Below are 21,184 nucleotides of genomic sequence, written 5' to 3' on the forward strand. Positions count from 1 at the left end.
ACCTATCACTAGTCTCCATCCACTACTCACCCTCTCTAATGCTTCAATTTCAAAATCTTTATTTTTGGAACCTAAATATTTTCATTTCACCGTACTTCTGCAACTTTCTCTAGTCCATATTCAAGCACGCATTCAGAATGCATACACATGCATCCCCAATTTCCACAGTGGAGCAGACTTGAATTATCACATACTGTACTTTGAAATTCTGATCCTAAACTCTTCCGTCCTGCTTTCCCAGTTCTCAGCAATACTCTCCTGAAAATCTACTTTTGCTTTCAGCTTCTTCTGAGACTTGCAATAATATCCAGTGCTTCTTAATTTCCCTCCCTATTGTAGAGTATCATGGAGCATTGTGCTATATAATACAGGTTAAACATGTGAAAATTGCTCTCAACCTAATAAAAGTTGAAAATAAAAGATTTGCCTTTAGATGGTGCTATCTCCAAATGGTACTTTCCACACCATGTATAGAAATATGCCTTCTCCTTATCCAATCTTTTCATGTATATCCTGCTCCATCTTAGCCCACTGAATCTCAAAGGAGATAACCCATTGCAGATAAACATCCCAGATTTTAAAAGTCTATGACATTTTTCCAGGGCTCTCAAAAATACCCCATTATTTAATCTTAGAAGCTTCACTAAAAATTTGGTCAGTTTTTATCTATTTATTTTGTGAAATGTGAGCATCGCTGGCTGGCCAGCATTTATTGCCCATATCCACTTGCCCTTGAGAAGGTACTGTCGAGCTGCTTCTCGAACCGCTGCTGTCCACCTGCTGTGAGTTGACCCATAAGGCCATTAGGTCAGGAATTCAAGGATTTTGACCCAGGGACAGTCAAGAAACAGCAAGTCTGTATGGTAAGTGGCTTGTGAAAGAACTTGAAGATAGTGGTATTCCCACATATGTGCTGCCCTTTTAGGTGGAAGTGGTTGTGGGTTTGGAAGATGCTGTCTGAGGATCTTTGGTGAATTTCTGCAGTGCATCTTGTAGATAGTACACATTGCTGCTACTGAGCATTGGTGGTAGAGGTAGTGGATGCTTAAAGATACAGTTACCTACCATAAATGGCTTATTCACAACTCAATAGTACATTATGTTCCATAACTTAGCAAATCTATGCCATAGTTTTCTTAAAATCTGCAATTCAATTCTCAGATCAATATTGTGTTTCAATATACCTAGCTTTAAATATCATTTTGACGTCAATCAACTTACAGTGAGCCACAATACTGCCCTTTATGTACCCATACCAGAGTGATTGCAAAGATTTGTGGATCAGAAAATGGTAAATGCAGTGTTAAAAAGCTGGGGCCTCAGACAAATCAAACATCTCTTTCAAACACGATGGGCCAATGGTTTCCTACTGTGCTGCAAGATTGTGGTTTTCGCAGGTAGTTGTTGAAGATTATTCTAAATTAGTACAAGACCAAAAGTAACTGAAAGTTATAACGAAAGCAAGAAATGATGTTCAAAGAATGGGAAGAGACTAATATACCAGCAAATTAATCAGGCCAAATATGTAATGTACACTTCCATTATTATGAAGATAAACGATTCTTTACCCAAAACTCTAGTCAAATTTGAGATTTGCTTTTGTAGTCCGGATTTCTAATTAGAATTCAAGTTGAAATAGTCTGTTTCTCATATTAAAGTTTGTGATTCTAGCTTTGCAATCAGGAGTTAAGTAGGTTGTATTTAGTAGAGGCTACAATTTAACAAAAGGTGAGGTTGAAATTGTCGGTCCATTCCTACTTGGCCTAATTTCACTTTGCACAGCATTTTAGCCAAAAACCTATAAGCAGGTCACCTGTGATAATACAAGATCAGAGTAAAAGGAAATGAAAAAGAATGCACAAGAAAAAAAAATTTATTTCATAAAGGGTATGGGCCGGGTTCTGGCAGGTGGAAGTAGATTGTTTTGGAATATCTGGTCGGCATGGACAGGTTGGACCGAAGGGTCTGTTTCCAGGTTGTACATCTCTATGACTCTAAGTATAAATCATATCTAAATTATTAGTTATTGTGTGATGAATGATGACAACGTACTTTACAACTTAAATCATGACAGTTTTTTTTAGTGCAACTTATTGTCCTTTGGTTGGAACAGCTTCAATCAAATGTAAATTTATGAGGTAACTAATTTTCAGTCCCCATACTGCTTTGATTCCATAATTCTAACACATTTTCACTGTTGTTACATTAAAACGTTTAAAACATTTTTTTCAGCAAATTCAAAGGAAATTTAAAAGGCAATTTGCTTTGAATATAACTATTGAGATGAACTTGCTTCTGCATTAGTGGTACTAATTTTACTGACGATAAACTACTTTCATACTTGAAGCAATAAGAAACAGGGGACTTGAGAATGGGAGCAGATCATTGAACCCTTCAAGCTTGCTCTGCCATTCAATAACATTACAGCTGATTTGCTTTTGGTGGTCTCAATTCCACTTTCCTGTCTGCCCTTAATATCCTCGAGTCCCTTGTCTATCAAAAATCTAACTCATCAGCCTTCAATAGATTCACAGCCTTGACTGGTTTAGGCAAGAGAATTCCACAGATTAATACCATCTGAAGGGAAAAAAAAACTTCATCTCAATCATAACTAGTAAACCTCCAATCTTTAAGCTGTGTCCCCGAGTTCTGTACTCCCCATCAAGGGAAAACATTCGCTCGGTAGCCATCTTATCAAATCTGCATAACTTTTTTTCCAATTTTATGCAATTTTTACTCTCCATATTTAGCCACAGACGATATAACCTTCTTAATGATTCTTTTGCACAGAGATATTGATAAAAATTTGCTTAGAGATACTAAATATCTCCTTAAAAGTCTGGCACTCATCTCTCCTCAACTTTTAACTTAGTTTCGCTGTTTAGCCGGCTCTGCCTTCATACCTTTATAGTTGCCTTCAATCAGATTTAAAATACTCGTCTTAGATCTACACCTTTCCTTTTTAGAATTTCACATTCAGTTTATCATATTATCGTCACTGTCACCTAGAAGCACCTATTGTTTGATCCAGTTTCATTGCTCATCACCGGCTAAAAAGAAAAGTATTTAGGTTGGTTCTACAATGTAACACTTCAGGAAATTGCTTCAAATATTAAATAATTTTCCTGACTACTTTTGTCAGTTTGATTTACCCATATGGCTACGGTCACCTACAACTATTGCAGTATCATTCTTACACACCCTATTTGTTTCAATTCTACAGTGTTACTACCAGTTCAGTGGTCTATAAAGTACTTCCATGATTCAAATCACAGCTTCAATCACCTTGCAATTATTTATCTGTAATAGTTAACAGGTCAAATTTACTTATTTCTGCTTGTGCTAATAATTTATAATATTTTGTTACAAACTCATTCAGATACACAGTCTTAACTCTACTTCCTTGGAATCTCTCACTTTATCTGCTGGTGCACCCTTACATTTACTCTGTCTCTTCCTGTCACACTCTGGTCATCATTATCATTGTTAAATTACTACCTTGTCCATTACCTTATTGCTTTCCTTTGATTTACAGAGCTCCTCCCTCAAGATCCTCTTCCCCCCCATTCAGTATAAAGCTCTCTCTACTGCCTTACTTAAGCAACTTGCCAGAACTCTGATCCCAGCACAGTTCAGGTGAAGACCAGCCCAATGGTATGGGTCCTATTTACATCAGTACCTTCATCATTAGAAGGAGAAACCTGCTTCTCTCACACTTTTGAGCCACACATTAATCCCTCTAATCCTATGTCAATTTATTTAAGGCTCACGAGGTAACCTGCAGATTATTAGCTTTGTGGTTCTGCCTTTCAATTTAGCCTATTGCTACTCACATTCCACAAGCAAAACATCTTTCCTAGTTCTATGATGTGCATACTAACATCAACCATGACAACTAGATCTCGCCCTCTCACCATAAGTTCCTCTCTACCCCAAGCAGATGAATTGACCCAGGCAGGCAACAGAGTCTTCTGGATTAACACTCTTCTACAACCACTTGAACCCTATTGACTCCTCCCCTTTGAGTGGCTTCTTGTACAACTCTGTCATGGTCAGTCACATCATTCACATTTTAACCCAGCTCTCATTCACACAAGACGCAAGAATCTTGGATCTGTTCAAGGGCCGAGGCTCCTCCACTTGTACCTTTTCAGTCCCCTATTGCCTCAGTCATTCTCCCATCAAATTGGACACCATTATGACGATTTGCCAGTAAAAATAAAATTATAACTAGTGACAATTCTAATGCTTCAGAATTGTCGCATTGGCACTTTATTCAAACCCAACAAATAAAATCATAAAAAGGAGTCAGTAGTAAACAGCAACCTCACGTTAAGATCACCACAAACTTTTGTTAAAAACAACATTAAGAAAGAAATTTTAGTGGGAATTATTTGATGAGAGGGATTGGTTAAAATATTAATAATCTGTTTTCTGTGGGCAACTTGTTGGCTGAAATGGCACACAAAAGTAGAGGCGAAGTGTCATTTATTGTCTCAAAATTCATGCAAAACTTGTGCTTTCTATATGCACATATAATCCAAATACCTTTAGCCTTTTACATAACTTAGCACGTAGTTTCTTGTTTAGCATTCACTTCACTGACAGAAGACTTCATTATAGTCATAGAGATGTACAGCATAGAAACAGACCCTTTGGTCCAACTCATCCATGCCGACCAGATATCCGAAATTAACCTTGTCCCATTTGCCAGCACTTGACCCATATCCCTGTAAACACTTCCTATTCACATACCCATCCAGTTGCCTTTTAAATATTGTAATTGTACTGGCCTTCACCACTTCCTCTGGCAGCTCATTCCATGGATGCACCACCCTCTGTGTGAAAAAGTTGCCCCTTTAGTCCCTTGCATATCTTTCATCTCTCACCTGAAACCTATGTCCTCTAGTTCTGGATTCCCAAACCCCAGGGAAAAGACTATATCTATTTACCCTATCGATGCCCCTCATGATTTTATAAACCTCTATAAGGTCACCCCTCAGCCTCCTATGCTCCCGGGAAAAAGCCCCAGCCTATTCAACCTCTCCTTATAGTTCAAACTCTCCAAACCTGGCAACATCTTTATACATCTTTTCTGAACTCTTTCAAGTTTCACAACATCCTTACGATAGGAGGGTGACCAGAATTGATCTGTGGCCTATAAAGACAATAATATTTTAAAATTAAAAGACACCTCAAGGACAACTAGAGATGAGCAATAAATGCTGGCCCAGCCAATGATACTCAATGAATAAAAGAATGCATGCAATAAAAGGCAAAATATTTCATTACTCTTCCAGATGTTCAGCAACCACAATAGTGTTGAATGTTAAACTTTTAATTCATGACTCCACAGTTCTTCTTCTTGATACATACCATGTAAAAGTAATCAAAGAATTGATCAGTTTGATTATGAAAGTGTAGGTTAATGCCAAGTTGAGTAGCCATAAATTTCAGCTGTTGTAGTTTGCAAATCAAAAAGTAGAATGCTGCAAATGCTAGAAATCAGAAATAAAAACAGAAAATGCCTGGAAAAATAATCAGAACTCGGAGAAATTCCACAATAAGGAGTGGGCGGGGCAAGGACAAAAGGAATATCTGATATCGGTTGAAAGATAAGAGACTGAGTGACAGAAAATGGAGTCCCTTAGAGCCAAAGCAATAGAGATGGAGAAAGAAAATAAACAAAGAATAAAAAACATGATCCTAGAGCAGGTGTGTTGCTAACTGATAAAAAAGGAAACAAGTAAAAATGAAAAAAAACAGAATAGGGACAATAATTCACAAAAATCTGATGTTGCAGAACTCAATGTTGAGTCAGAAGACTAAAGTATCTAACTAAAAACTGACATGCTGTTCCTAAAGTTTACATTGCACCTCAGTGAAAGAAAGTGAGGACTGCAGATGCTGGAGACCAGTCAAAAAGCTCTTGATTTCTGATGCAGAGCTTATGCTTGAAACATTCGACTCTCCTGCTCCTTGGATGCTGCCTGACCAGCTGAGCTTTTCCAGCACCATTCGTTTGGACTCTTGAACCTCAGTGGAACAATGCAGCAGGTTGAGGACAGAGGTGTAAGCCCGACAACAAGGTAGAGGATTAAAGTAAAAGGCCAGGGGAATTTCAGGATCATGCTTAATATTAGAACAGAGGTGTTCCACAAAGTGGCCACCCAAGCTGCATTTGATTTCCCCACTGTAGAAGAGCATCTGGATACAGATGCTTCATGACCTGTTTTTCTTTTTCTCTTCAGTACCTTCTGTTACAATTTAAATCATTTATGCTCAAAAATATTGAACTCTAACCTTCGCCACATTGAACATTTATTCAATGCCTTGTTCCCTACTTTGCTCACCCTTGTAACAAGCTTTGCTCGGCGTAGTCTGAATTTTGGAAGTGGTTTTGTTCTAAAGTAATTAATAAAAAAGAGGGAATTTCAAGAATGGTAGGAGATACAGTATTTACACAAGTCACTTACACATACTCAGACTTGCAACAATGAGATTAACCAAATTCTTTTGGGTTAGTTTCAGCCCAAATCTTCCACTGAGGTTAGTTGCTCATTTCTCTTGCACCCAATCCCATACCTGAATAATTCCTTTTTCCCTTGATTATCACAAACTCAAGGTACTTGTGAAGGCATACTTTGAATGAACAGAGACACCAAATTACAACGTTTAATTTTGCATTTTATGAACATGCACCCAAATTGATAAATATACTTTTTGAATACTCTAATTTTCTATGCCTTGTCATATTTTTATTGTTCAATTTTCACATGCATTTTTAAAAAATCCATCTCAAGAGTTAATAACTGCCATGAAAATATCTCGATTTAAAACTTGCTTTGTTCTGTAGACAACCACCTAAGAACAGATTTTAGGACTCATTAAGATCAAAATGAGCCAAGTGAATATAGAGGCTTACTACTTTACAAAATGTGATTGTTGTCCTAAGCTAACACAGTAATGGCATTTAGCAAGACTCCAAAGGCCACAAGTCTTTTGGACCAAACAGGTCGCAACCGAGGTTTGTAAAAGGAAGCAGCTACCATGCACTGGCTTCCAAAAATCCTTAGATTCTGTAAAAGTCTCAGAAGATGGGAGATCTGCCAATGTAACACCCTTATACAAAAGGCAAAGAGAAAATGTACAGCCAACTAGAGATCTGTTCACTCAACATCAGTCATTAGAACAATGTTAGAGTCTATTGGAAAGGATGTAATTGCAGAACATTTAGAAATACATAATAGAATCAAGTAAAGTATGCATAGCTTCATGAAGGGAAAATCATGCTGAAAAATTTATTATAACTCTCCGAGAAAGAAACAAAAAGATAATAAAGGGGAACCAGTAGATTTTATATATTTGGATTTCCAAAAGGTGTTCAGTAACGTACAGCCCATAAGGCTACTTAATAAGCTAAGAGCGCATGTTGTTGAGGGTAGTATATTCGCATGGATAAAGAATTGACTAATAAATAGAGGTAGAGAATTAGGATGGGGGGGGGGGTGGAATTTTCAAAGGATTGCAATCTTTAACTGATCAGGGGCCATAATTTCTTCCAACATTTATACATTGTTAACTACAAGCTATTTCCAAATTTGTGGATGACACAAAAATAGTTGGGAAGCCAACTATAACAGTGAAACAAAAAGTCTATGGAAGGGTAGAGACAGATTGATTAAGTGGGCAACCTTTGGCAAATTGAATATAATGTGGGAAAATACGAGGTTTATGCACTTCGGCAGGAAAAGGAGCTGGATATTATTTAAATTGAGAAAGATAGAAAAGCTGTAGCACAAAGGGATTTATGGGCCCTCATGTATAAATCACAAAATGCCAGCATACATGAGCAGGTAATAAGGAAGACAACTGGAAATTTGGCCTTTATTTAACAGAGAATGCAGTATTAAAATAAGGAAGTCTTGCTAAAATAGTACAAGGCTCCAATTAGACCTGACCTAAAATAGAGTGAAGACTTTTGGTCCTTTTCTTGTGAGAAGAGGTTGAATAGGTTGGGCTTATATTCATTGTATTCATTAGAGTTTAGAAGAATTAGAGGTGATCTTATTGAAACCTATCAGACTATTAACGGGCTTGACAGGTTGGTACAGATACTCTCCCTGTGGAACAGTCCAGAACCGAAGGGCATAATCTCAGAGCCAGGGATCAACCATTTAGAACAGAGATGAGGAGGAATTTCTTTCAGACAGTAATGCAATCATGGAATTCTTTACCAGAGGAGGACTGAGAAAGCTATGCCATTAAATATATTCAAGGTTGAGATAGGTGGATTTTTAATCAGCAAGTTAAACAGTGGTTATGGGAAAAGCCAGAAAAGTGAAATTCAGCATTATCAGATCAGCCATGACTTCATTGAGAGGCAGAACAAACTTGACTGGCTGAAAAGCCTATGTGCTATTACTCCTTATGGTCTTAGGATCCAGGTACCACAGAACTATATGCCAGCATGAGTCAGCTCTTTCAAAGAAGCAAAGAAATACAAACCAGCTTATAAAATAATCAATTACATGAAATGCCTTAGAACACAGCAAAATTACTTATTCAATAATAGTTCAGAGCATCATTCCATTGAAGTAACTTCGAAAAAATAAGTACACTCAGTATTAAAACAGGGTTCGTAATATTGTAATTATTCTGTTATGACTTCCACTGACCACAAGATTTATCAGTAATTTTCAGAACAATTCATTTTAATATTTTCTACATTCTCCTTTATCAATGTTATGATATTAGAATTCTATCAATTGACGTGATGCGGTAAGAGAACACTTAAATCATAGAATCCCTACAGTGAGAGAGCAGGCTACTTGGCCTGAGTCCACAATGACCCTCCAAAGAGCATCCCACCCAGACTCACCCAGACTCACCCCCCCACCACCCCCTACTACCCTATCCCTGTAACCCTGCATTTCCCAGGGCTGATCCATCTAACCTGCACATCCCTGGTTACAATGGGCAATTTAGCCTGGCCCCAATCCGCCCAATCTATACATCTTTGGACTAAAGGGTGCATTTGAAGTATGAGAATTCCTAATTTTACTAACCAGATATTAGAAACTATACTTTTAAATTGTTTCATCTTTAAAATGCAATACCACATAAATGAATAAACTGAAATGATTCAAAACAAAAATCAATTTAATTGGTGTGTATTAAAATTTCCAAAGCACAATTGACATTTAAATTCCATATATTATTAAGAATTTTACTTGCTATACTGATAGCGACAATAGCTGTGGTTTATCCTACATAAAAATTATAACATAATGTTCTATTGCTATGCACTTTAAGGTTACTACCTTCTGTGGCTAGTTCCACAACACAGTAAATGCTACACTAGTCATTTCACTAGCCTGTGAACTCCAGCAGCGAAGTGACAGTGCTTGCCACTGGCACTGAAGAACAAGAGATCTAGATAACTCTGCAGCAAGGACTCTACCTCCCTTAGTGGGTAACTGAATGCAAATATTGTTAATGGAGATTCACAGCACTGAACTACAGCTAAGTTATCAAGCTGCCTAACCAGGCAATCACATTAAACAGTTCTTACAGACAAAAATCAGGAAATACAGCAGCCAATGACAGACCACAACTTCAGTGCTTCCACATTAATCTGCACTTGCACAAAATCCTAAGAATGTTCAATGACAGCAAACACAAATAGTACAAAGTAGATAATTTTGCTTCAGGACAAAGATGTGGTCAGATTTATTGAAACAGTGTAAGAGACACTAGTCTGCCCTATAACATCATGTGCAAAACTATGAATAAACATTTGGCACAAGATGTCTCTTTCAGAAGCAAAAGCTCAAAATGTTCATGAGTACATGCAACTATCTTTAAGCAACTATGCATGAAATTCCAGATGACCAAAAATGCTGGAACAAAAGAGGATTCCAGACAAAATAAGGACAGTTTTAAAACTGGAGCTTAAGAACATAGCTGAAAAATGTGTTGCTGGAAAAGCGTAGCAGGTCAGGCAGCATCCAAGGAGCAGGAGAATCAACGTTTCGGGCACAAGTCCTTCTTCAGGAATGAGAAAGGTGTGCCAAGCAGGCTAAGATAAAAGGTAGGGAGGAAGGACTTGGGGGAGGGGCGTTGGGAATGCGATAGGTGGAAGGAGGTGAGGGTGATAGGCCGGAGAGGGGGTGGGGGCAGAGAGGTCGGGAAGAAGATTGCAGGACAAGAAGGCAGTGCTGAATCCGAGGGTTGGGACGGAGATAAGGTGGGGGGAGGGGAAATGAGGAAGCTGGAGAAATCTGCATTCATCCCTTATGGTTGGAGGATTCCTAGGCGGAAGATGAGGCGCTCTTCTTCCAGGCGTCGTGTTGCCATGGTCTGGCAATGGAGGCGGCCAAGGACCTGCATGTCCTTGGAGGAGTGAGAGGGGGAGTTAAAGTGTTTAGCCACGGGCTGGTTGGGTTGGTTGGTGCGGGTGTCCCAGAGGTGTTCTCTGAAACGTTTCGCAAGTAGGCGGCCTGTCTCTCCAATGTAGAGGAGGTCACATCCAGTGCAGCGGATGCAGTAAATGATGTGTGTGGAGGTGCAGGTGAATTTGTGACGGATATGGAAGGATCCCTTGGGGCCTTGGAGGGAAGTGAGGGGGGAGGTGTGGGCGCAACGTTTGCATTTCTTGCGTTTGCAGGGGAAGGTGCCAGGAGTGGAGGTTGGGTTGGGTTGGTGGGGGGTGTGGCCCTGACGAGGGAGTCGCAGAAGGAGTGGTCTTTCCGAAACACTGATAGGGGAGGGGAGGGAAATATATCTTTGGTGGTGGCGGCTGTTTGGAGGTGGCGGAAATGACGAAGGATGATACTATGTATCTGGAGGTTGGTGGGGTGGTAGGTGAGCACCAGTGGGGCTCTCTCCTGGTGGCGATTGGAGGGGCGGGGATCAATGGCAGAGGAGTGGGAAGTGGAGGAAATGCAGTAGGAATCCTCCAACCATAAGGGATGAATGCAGATTTCTCCAGCTTCCTCATTTCCCCTCCCCCACCTTATCTCAGTCCCAACCCTCGGACTCAGCACCGCCTTCTTGACCTGCAATCTTCTTCCCAACCTCTCTGCGCCCCCCGGCCTATCACCCTCACCTTAACCTCCTTCCACCTATCGCATTCCCAACGCCCCTCCCCCAAGTCCCTCCTCTCTACCTTTTATCTTAGCCTGCTTGGCACACCTTCCTCATTCCTGAAGAAGGACTTATGCCCAAAATGTCGATTCTCCTGCTCCTTGGATGCTGCCTGACCTGCTGCACTTTTCCAGCAATACATTTTTCAGCTCTGATCTCCACCATCTGCAGTCCTCACTTTCTCCTAGCTTAAGAGCATAACCAGGAGTACTTTTTTCCCCATATAAAAGGTAACGGAAGTCTGGATTTCTCTCCATCCAAAGGCTGTTTATGAAAAGTAATCAGAACTTTTAAGACTGAGAAATTAAGTCTGTTCAGGATATGGAGCAATGGCAGGAAAATGGAATTAAGGTACAGACAAGGTAACATATACTTGAATGGTGGAACAGGGCTGAAAGCCTGAATGCTCTATTCCTTCTCCGAACCAACATTGCCTTGCGTGTGTCTGGTCAATGATATCAATAAATGTAAATATAAGAAATTTGTGCATCACTGAGCAGGTTATTGCGAGGCAAGAATTGCTTGATAACACTGTTGATGACACCTTAGAGCAGACGGATGAGGCAGTAATTAGCTGGGGTGTATTTGTCTTGCTTTTTGTGGACATGACATACTTGAGCAATTTTCCACATTGTCGGGTAGATGCCAATGTTGTAACTGTAAGGAAACAGCTTGGTTACAAATGTAGCAAGCTTGGAGCACATAGTACTCCAGTCTTCAGTATTATTGCCAGAATGTGGTCAAGGGCCATAGCCTTTTCAGTATCCAGTGCCTCCAACTGTTTCTTGATACTCCTGGAGTGAACTGAACTGGCTGAAGATGGACTTCTGTGATCATGGGGACCTCTGCAGGATTCTGAGATAGATCATCCACTTGAAACTTCTGGATAAAGGTTGGTACAAATGCTTCAGCCTTATCTTTTGCACTGATGTGTTGGGCTCACAATCATTGAGGTTGGGAAAAATTTGTTGAGCCTCCTCCTCCAGTGAGCTATTTGGTTGTCCAGCACCACTCTCAGATAGGTGTGGCAGGACTGCAGAGTTTAGGTCTCGCTCGTTGATTCTGGAACTGCTTTGCCCTGCCTATCATTTGCTGCTTATGCTGTTTGACATGCAAATTTGGTAGCTTTATCAGGTTCATACCACATTTTAAGGAATGCTTGTGACAGATCTGGCACACCCTCCTGTATTTTTCATTAATCCAGGATTCATCCATTGGACGATGATAATGGGAGGGTAGGGGTTTTGCCAGGCCTGAGGTTGCAAGTTGTGTCAGAGTACAATTCTATTATGGATCATAGTGCCTTACAAATGTCAAGTCTTGAATTGCTTCATGTGTTGGAAGATGATCTCATTTAGAACACTCTGTGTCACACAACACAATAAAGTATCCTCAATGGGAAGACAGGACTGCGGTTCCACAAGGATTGTTCATGTGGTCATGTCTATCAACTGTTAGCATGAGTTGTAAGTGCAGTTGGCAAGTTATGGAGGATGGAGTCAACTATAATGTTCTCCATTGCTGGTTCAGACCCTGCCATAGCAGCTCTATCCTTTGTGATTCATCGAGCTCGGTCAGTAGTGGTGCTGTCAAGCTAATATTGAAGGTCATCCTGTCCTTTTTTCACCCTCAATGCTTCCTCCAAGTGGTGTCCAACATGGAGGAGAACTGACTCATCATGGGGGGGGGGGGGGGGGGTGCTGAGGCTGCAGTATGTGATATTCACCAGGTGATTTCCTTGGCCACTGTTGACCGGATGCTGTGACACTTCAATGCTGTCATCAATGCTGAAGACACATAAGACCTTAAGATGAAGGAGGAGAACTAGGCTATACAGCCCACCAAGTCTGTTCCACCATTCAAAGAAGCCATGACTGATCTGATAACCTTCAACTCTACTTTTCTGTCTTTTCCACAAAACCTTCAATTTCTTTACTGATAAAAAAAACTGTACATCTCAGCTTTGAATACATTTAATAACCCAGCCTCTATGATAAAGAATTCCACAGAATCACCTCCCTCAAAAGAAACTCCTCCTCATCTTTGCCTTACATGGGCAACCCTTGACCCTGAGATAATTCTCTGTGGCCCTAGACTTGTCCACGAAGGGAATTACCTTTCCACATCTACCCTGTTAAGTCCTTTAAGAATCTTGTATGTTTCAATGAGGTCATCTTTTATTTTTCTAAACTCCAACAAGTAGAGGCCCAGCCTACTCGACGTCTCTTCATAAGAATCTCTCTTCTTGGCCAGGATCAACCTACTGAGCCTTCTATGTACTGGCATTAGGGTAATCATTTCTTAGATATGGGGACATAAACTATTCACAGTATTCTAGGTGTGGTCTGTCTCCTCTTTTTTTAATTTCAAAGGGAATTTTGTCTTTCCTATTACAAACTGATCTTGAAGCCAACTCCCACTTGACTGGATCCTACTAATCCATCATCTCTCCTTCATTATCTTGCTACTCGTTGTGTGTAAATTCATAACTATTTTCAGAAATGTGCATTACATCAAGATGTGATAGCCACAACAGCCAAATCACAAACAATGAAAACTAGAAGTAAATTGTTCCCAAATACGAAACTGGAATTGACAAAGGTAGCAAAAGGTAGACAGAACTTTTGAAAACAATTATGCTGATGCACAGCTTTACTAGAAGTGAAGCATTTTAAGCACCATGTAAAAATCTACTGATTAATCAAATCTATACAATGGTCAAGGGCAGGATGAGTTTACAACTCAGCTATTCTGTTGCAGCAAAGTGCACAAACAAGACTAGGATTTGTTCATACTCCTCACTCCCTCATAGAATGTACCTAAAAAGTACATATTCACCAAGTTACTTTATTAGTCGTCTACCTGAATGTAATTCAGTTTATATGTGGAAAGTTATCAGCAAATCCAAGTATTTGCTGTTGCTTTGTGGGCATCATGAGCTCAATTATAATCAATAACCACTCAATAGTGAAAAAGGCAGACAATAAGACATGCAAATAAGCATTATGTAAGATCTACACTAGCCCAGGCTACAGAGCTATAATCGTGCAGGGTATTAAAAACAAAAATCACAGAATATAATGTTCATTTGTCAGTTTTGAGTGATATTATTGTTGAAATGATTCCAAAGCTATTTAACTTTGCACAACAAAATCAAACCACTGACTGCAACAGGAAAAAAATTAATAATGCAATTTAAGAAGCAATAATTTCAAATTATTCATTTTCCATCTAGCAGTTTGATATCTCCTCACTATGCCACTAGTTCCTAGAAAGGTCAGAAAGCTCAGCAATGATATATTATAGTTCAAGTCCCAATCCAAGGATAAGGGTGAAAATTAAAACCATTTTTGCACCTTTTGCATATATTAGAAAGTTGAAAACATTTCAGTGGATTGAAATTCAATTTTAAATTGTTTAGTTTTACAGCACAACAGGATAACTTGGTTCATCCAACTCACACTGGCTTCCCAAGTGCTAACCATTTGCTTAAAACAATTTAAAGTTTTCCTGAAAGCAACATAACTTTTCTTCAAATATTTTTCATTTTCCCTTTCAAGAGGTATATTAGATTCTGTTCCCACCACTGTTTCTAGTTAAGCATTCTGTAATGACTTTCTGAATTGAAAACAATCCCATCTTGATTTTGATAAAAGTAGTAACGAGATGCTGCGGAGTTAACAGAGGAAACAGATTCTGTTTATTTCAAAAGAAAACCTTAATAATTGTGAACTCTTAAAGGTCGCAATAAGTTAATGAAAAGAATCACTCACTTCCTAACGAGAACCCCATTTCCCGGATCCTGTCATTAAAGAATCCCTCCTACACGCTCAATAAAGCCCAAACGCCAGGGATTACAATTTTAGCAATGTGATAACTGTTCTACCCTAAAGCTCCACACGACAAGCAGTTAATGCTCAAACCTTAACATCTGCAAACTGTTTTGCCAAACTGACTCACTATCTGGACGGCACAGAGATCAGCATAACCAGTAAATTTTGCAAGCTTTGATTTTTTAAAAAAAAAAGCAGTTGCACGCTGATTAAGAAAAATCGACAAAGTAAACATTCAAAGTAGCATCTCAGTTAACAACTGAGATGTTTGAAAGAGCAAAATCCTCAAATCAGGAAAGTCTGAAGTGTCATCAAGACATGCCTAGAGAGAGAGAGAGAGAGAGAAAACGGATTGGCCACATACTGGAGAACTGATTACACCTCTACAAAATAACAACAAACAAACACATTTCGAGGTAATTTGAAGTCAATTAAAAATATTGGTCAATCCAACAGCTGCCCCCTTGCCCCGGAGTGCACATATCTCTGGATGATTTCAGGAGTGTTACTTGAGCAGCACCCACTGCTGGCAGGTGTCAAACTGAGCAGGGGGTGGGGTGGGCAGTCCCACGGCGCACAGCAAGATCCCACGGGCACCTGCCCGGCTCCACATGCTGGCCATCACACCGCCGACCCCACACCTTTACCTGCCCACGAAGCTCTCCAGGACCGAGCTCTTGCCGGCGCTCTGGCCGCCCACCACCGCGATCTGGGGCAGGTCCAGGTTGCAGCTCTGGCCGATGGCGGAGAAGGCGTCCTGAAGGCGGTTCACCAGCGGGATCAGCTCCTCCATGCCGCGGTTCCCCATGGCGGACGGGGGGGGGGGGGGGGGCGTTCCAAGGCCGCCTGACACCGGCAGCAGAGAGGGTGCCCTGTCCCTTATCCCACTCCGTTCCCGCTCCCAATCCTCTTCCTCCCTGCTCCCAGTTTGTTTTCCCTCCGCTCTCGGGGCGACACCTAACGGTCCGAGTCCGCGCAGCCGCACTGCGTCCCATCGCTCAACAGGCAGCAGCAGCAGCAGCCGCCGCGCGGGGGTGGGAGGGAGAGGGCAAGTCGGGAGCTGGGCACAGAGTCCCGAGTGCAGAGCACGGAGCTGGGCACGAGCCTGAGCTGGGCACAGAGCCTAAGCTGGGCACGAGCCTGAGTTGGGCACGAGCCTGAGAGCTGGGCACGAGCCTGAGAGCTGGGCACAGAGCCCCGAGTGCAGAGCACTGAGTTGGGCACGTGCATGAGAGCTGGGCACAGAGTCCCGAGTGCAGAGCACGGAGCTGGGCACGAGCCTGAGAGCTGGGCGCGAGCCTGAGAGTTGGGCACAGAGCCCCGAGTGCAGAGCACGGAGCTGGGCGCGAGCCTGAGAGTTGGGCACAGAGCCCCGAGTGCAAAGCACGGAGCTGGGCACGAGCCTGAGAGCTGGGCGCGAGCCTGAGAGTTGGGCACAGAAACCCGAGTGCAAAGCACGGAGCTGGGCACGAGCCTGAGAGCTGGGCGCGAGCCTGAGAGTTGGGCACAGAGCCCCGAGTGCAGAGCACTGAGAGCTGGGCACGTGCATGAGAGCTGGGCATAGAGTCCCGAGTGCAGAGCACGGGAGCTGGGCGCGAGCCTGAGAGCTGGGCACGAGCCCCGAGTGCAGAGCACTGAGCTGGGCACGAGCCTGAGAGCTGGGCACAGAGCCCCGAGTGCAGAGCACGGAGCTGGGCACGAGCCTGAGAGCTGGGCGCGAGCCTGAGAGTTGGGCACAGAGCCCCGAGTGCAGAGCACGGAGCTGGGCGCGAGCCTGAGAGTTGGGCACAGAGCCCCGAGTGCAAAGCACGGAGCTGGGCACGAGCCTGAGAGCTGGGCGCGAGCCTGAGAGTTGGGCACAGAGCCCCGAGTGCAGAGCACTGAGAGCTGGGCACGTGCATGAGAGCTGGGCATAGAGTCCCGAGTGCAGAGCACGGGAGCTGGGCGCGAGCCTGAGAGCTGGGCACGAGCCCCGAGTGCAGAGCACTGAGCTGGGCACGAGCCTGAGAGCTGGGCACAGAGCCCCGAGTGCAGAGCACGGAGCTGGGCACGAGCCTGAGAGCTGGGCGCGAGCCTGAGAGTTGGGCACAGAGCCCCGAATGCAGAGCACTGAGCTGGGCACGAGCCTGAGCTGGGCACGAGCCTGAGTTGGGCACAGAGCCCCGAGTGCATAGCACTGAGTTGGGCACGAGCCTGAGAGTTGGGCACAGAGCCCCGAGTGCAGAGCACGGAGCTGGGCACGAGCCTGAGAGCTGGGCGCGAGCCTGAGAGTTGGGCACAGAGCCCCGAATGCAGAGCACTGAGTTGGGCACGAGCCTGAGAGTTGGGCACAGAGCCCGGAGCTGGACACGAGCCTGAGAGCTGGGCACGAGCCTGAGTTGGGCACAGAGCCCCGAGTGCAGAGCACGGAGCTGGGCACGTGCCTGAGAGCTGGGCACAGAGCCCCGAGTGCAGAGCACGGAGCTGGGCACGAGCCTGAGAGCTGGGCACAGAGCCCCGAGTGCAGAGCACGGAGCTGGGCACGTGCCTGAGAGCTGGGCACAGAGTCCCGAGTGCAGAGCACGGAGCTGGGCACGAGCCTGAGAGCTGGGCACGAGCCTGAGAGCTGGGCACAGAGTCCCGAGTGCAGAGCACGGAGCTGGGCACGAGCCTGAGAGCTGGGCACAGAACTCGTGTGTAGCGTCTGGGAGCGGGGCACACAGAGCGCGAATGCACAGCCCAGGAGCAGGGCACACAGGCCGGGAGCAGGGCACAAAAGCAGGGCGGCGATTGCACGCACTGAGATCTCCAAGAGTATCTGTGCACATGCAAAACACAGATAGTTTGCCCAATCTAATTTATTCCTCACACTGTGGTCGCAAAGTACTTTTCACAATCCAAATTATTCTACGCACTGAAACCCATGTTATTGACATCTATGAACAATACTATTTTGAACGATGGATAACCACAATACCCAACAACTGACCATTTTTAAAAAATAAAGCTGCAATAATTGTGTTTCCATCTATCGTGGAAGTCAACAATTTCGTGGGTTCTCAACATTTCGTTTGCATAATGCGTCAGTCAAGGTCATATTTGAATTATCCTTCACTTAATCCTCAATAAAGTTCCAGCATTTAAATGAGAGAGGCCAATCCATTACTGCTGGGATGGCCAAACCTGTTCCAAAGTAAATACGATCTCTTACCAACTTCATAAGACTGATTTTAAATTTTAAAAAGTCTAATTATAGACCAAGAAATTATAGACCAGTTAGTCTGACCTCCGTGATGGGAAAGATGCTGGAGTCAATTATAAGGGATGAAATTACGACACATCTGGATAGCAGTAACAGGATAGGTCAGAGTCAGCATGGATTTATGAAGGGGAAATCATGCTTGACTAATCTTCTGGAATTTTTTGAGGATGTAACTCTGAATATGGACAAGGGAGATCTAGTGGACGTAGTGTACCTGGACTTTCAGAAGGCCTTTGATAAAGTCCCACATAGGGGATTAGTGAGCAAAATTAGGGCACATGGTATTGGGGGCAAAGTACTGACTTGGATTGAAAATTGGTTGGCTGACAGGAAACAAAGACTAGTGATAAACGGCTCCCTTTCGGAATGGCAGGCGGTGACCAGTGGGGTACTGCAGGGATCAGTGCTGGGATCGCAGCTTTTTACAATATGTATATTAATGATATAGAAAATGGTATTAATAGTAACATTAGCAAATTTGCTGACGATACAAAGCTGGGTGAAATGTGAGGAGGATGTTAGGAGATTACAGGGTGACCTGGACAGGTTAGGTGAGTGGATAGATGCATGACAGATGCAGTTTAATGTGGATAAATGTATGGTTATCCACTTTGGTGGCAAGAACAGGAAGGCAGATTACTACCTCAATGGAATCAATTTAGGTAAAGGGGCAGTACAAAGAGATTTGGATGTTCTTGTACACCAGTCAATGAAGGCAAGCATGCAGGTACAGCAGGTAGTGAAGAAAGCTAATAGCATGCTGGCCTTCATAACAAGAGGGATTGAGTGTAGAAGCAAAGAGGTTCTTCTACAGCTGTACAGGGTCCTGGTGAGACTGCACCTGGAATATTGTGTGCAGTTCTGGTTTCCAAATTTGAGGAAAGACATTCTGGCTATTGAGGGAGTACAACGTAGGTTCACGAGGTCAATTCCTGGAATGGCAGGACTATCTTATGTTGAAAGATTGGAGTGACTGAGCTTGTATACCCTTGAGTTTAGAAGACTGAGAGGGGATCTGATTGAGACGTATAAGATTATTAAAGGATTGGACACTTATTGGAGCCAGGAAACATGTTTCCGCTGATGGGTGAGTGCCGAACCAGAGGACACAGCTTAAAAATAAGGGGTAGGCCATTTAGGACAGAGATGAGGAGAAACTTGTTCACCCAGAGAGTGGTGGCTGTGTGGAATGTTCTGCCCCAGAAGGCAGTGGAGGCCCTTTCTCTGGATTCATTTAAGAGAGTTGAATAGAGCTCTCAAGGATAGTGAAATCAAGGGTTATGGAAATAAGGCAGGAACAGGATACTGATTGAGGATGGTCAGCCATGATTGTAATGAATGGTGTTGCAGGCTTGAAGGGCAGAATGGCCTACTCCTGCACCTATTGTCTGCCTTCACCTCAATTGTAGTCTCAGCAGACGTTTCCCTCCCATTTTTTGTACATCTAGTGTGCGAAAATTTACATATAAAGAAAGGTAATCTTATTACAAGTGGTTAGGTTTTCACTTTTGTTTCATCTTGTCTCATTTGTAAGAAGTTCCATCTTATATAGTAATCCAGTCGCAGTCGGGTGTTTCACGTGTATGGTTACGTAATTTCATGTCATGATTACATTAAATGCATTGCTGGCTGCGATGTTAACTTCATAGACACTGGTGAGTTTCAGCTTTGACATTTACCATGCTTTCTATGAATGACAATAATATCCAATGCGTATTTTTAAACAAAGAATACTAAGAAAGTACATGTTTACAACCCCCTAAAAGGGCCTCCAATGTGGATGTGTCCAAATTGCAGTACTGAAAGTTATTGATATTCTCCCTAGCACAGGACAGAATGAATACAGCTTCGCCAATCATTAGTGGTAATATCACTTGAGAAATTACTTAGTACCCCAGACTAATGCCAATAGCAAGTGATACATTTCCAATTCAGTTAGTCAATCCAGAATTGAAAGTTAGCATCTGGAGTGGTGACAACCATTATATCAAAGACTCATCTGGTGAGAGGGGTTCTTGTGGCACAGTGGTAGTGTCGCTGCCCCTCAGCCAGGAGGCCTGCGTTCAAACCCCACTTCCTCCAGACGTGTGTCACAACACATCTGAACAAGTGAATTAAAAATATCTATAAGAGGACTAGTACACCTTCAGTTTATGGGTTCTCAGGAACACATCCGCCACACACCCCTCCAAGAGAAATGTCCTTCCCATTTCAGGGGACTGACGATTTCTTAATGACATTTGCAGCATTTGGCTCTTATTTAAAGCAAAAACAGATCCATCTGATTCACTAATGCCCTTCAGGGAAGGAAATCTACCACACTTACCTGGTTTGATCGAGTGTGGTCAAGTCTTGAAATGTTTAATCAAGCCATTTGGTTCAAGGGACAATTAGTGATGGGCAACTTCCCATGAAAGACAAAATAAATCCATTTCTCTTAAATAAAAAAAATCATCCGTAGGCTTGTAAACCCAAAATTAATGGGGTGGGCAATTCCCATGTGTGTTTTCACATAAGAATCAGGAACTTTGCCAGAGGTATTTCTGGCCTGGATGTGACCTACTGCACTGACCCTGAAGAGCCTTCACTTCTGACATGCACTAGCTAGCTCGTATTTCTTGGAAACATTCCTGTAGTTTGCACCAGAGCTGGCCTCCATTCACGCAAGTTGAATTTTGCATTCCCCACTCTGCTGCATCTGGATGCTGTGACAGAAGTGAATCCAGTTGCATTTCAAATGACATTTTTTAAAATTGTCTCAATTATGATCTTGTTTTGGAGAATTGGAAGGGTAAGCAGTTTTCAAATCAAACATGAAGCATTTTGAGACACATTATGTAAAACTAGTCATGAGATATTTAGCTGGCTAGGGCTAGAAGAGGCAGTTAGGAGAAATGAAGGTTACCGGGGCCATTGGAGGTGGGTGAGAACGGGTTGGCGTTTATGTTCATGTAGAGCAGGT

General features: G+C 42.7%; 1 protein-coding gene across 7 annotated transcripts in view; it reads right to left on the minus strand.

Annotated features, from left to right (window-relative positions):
* Nucleotides 1–15,919, minus strand: part of dnm3a (dynamin 3a) — a 208,098-nt gene extending 192,179 nt beyond the window's left edge. For all 7 annotated transcript variants that reach the window (XM_060830134.1, XM_060830133.1, XM_060830131.1 and 4 more), the window contains exon 1: nt 15,629–15,919. In XM_060830134.1, the coding sequence (XP_060686117.1) occupies nt 15,629–15,789 (161 nt within the window). In that variant the 5' untranslated portion in view covers nt 15,790–15,919. The remainder of the gene's footprint in view (nt 1–15,628) is intronic.
* Between the last annotated feature and the right edge of the window lie 5,265 nt (nt 15,920–21,184).

This window comes from Hemiscyllium ocellatum, chromosome 9 (assembly GCF_020745735.1).
Source record: "Hemiscyllium ocellatum isolate sHemOce1 chromosome 9, sHemOce1.pat.X.cur, whole genome shotgun sequence".
Lineage (NCBI taxonomy): Eukaryota > Metazoa > Chordata > Chondrichthyes > Orectolobiformes > Hemiscylliidae > Hemiscyllium > Hemiscyllium ocellatum.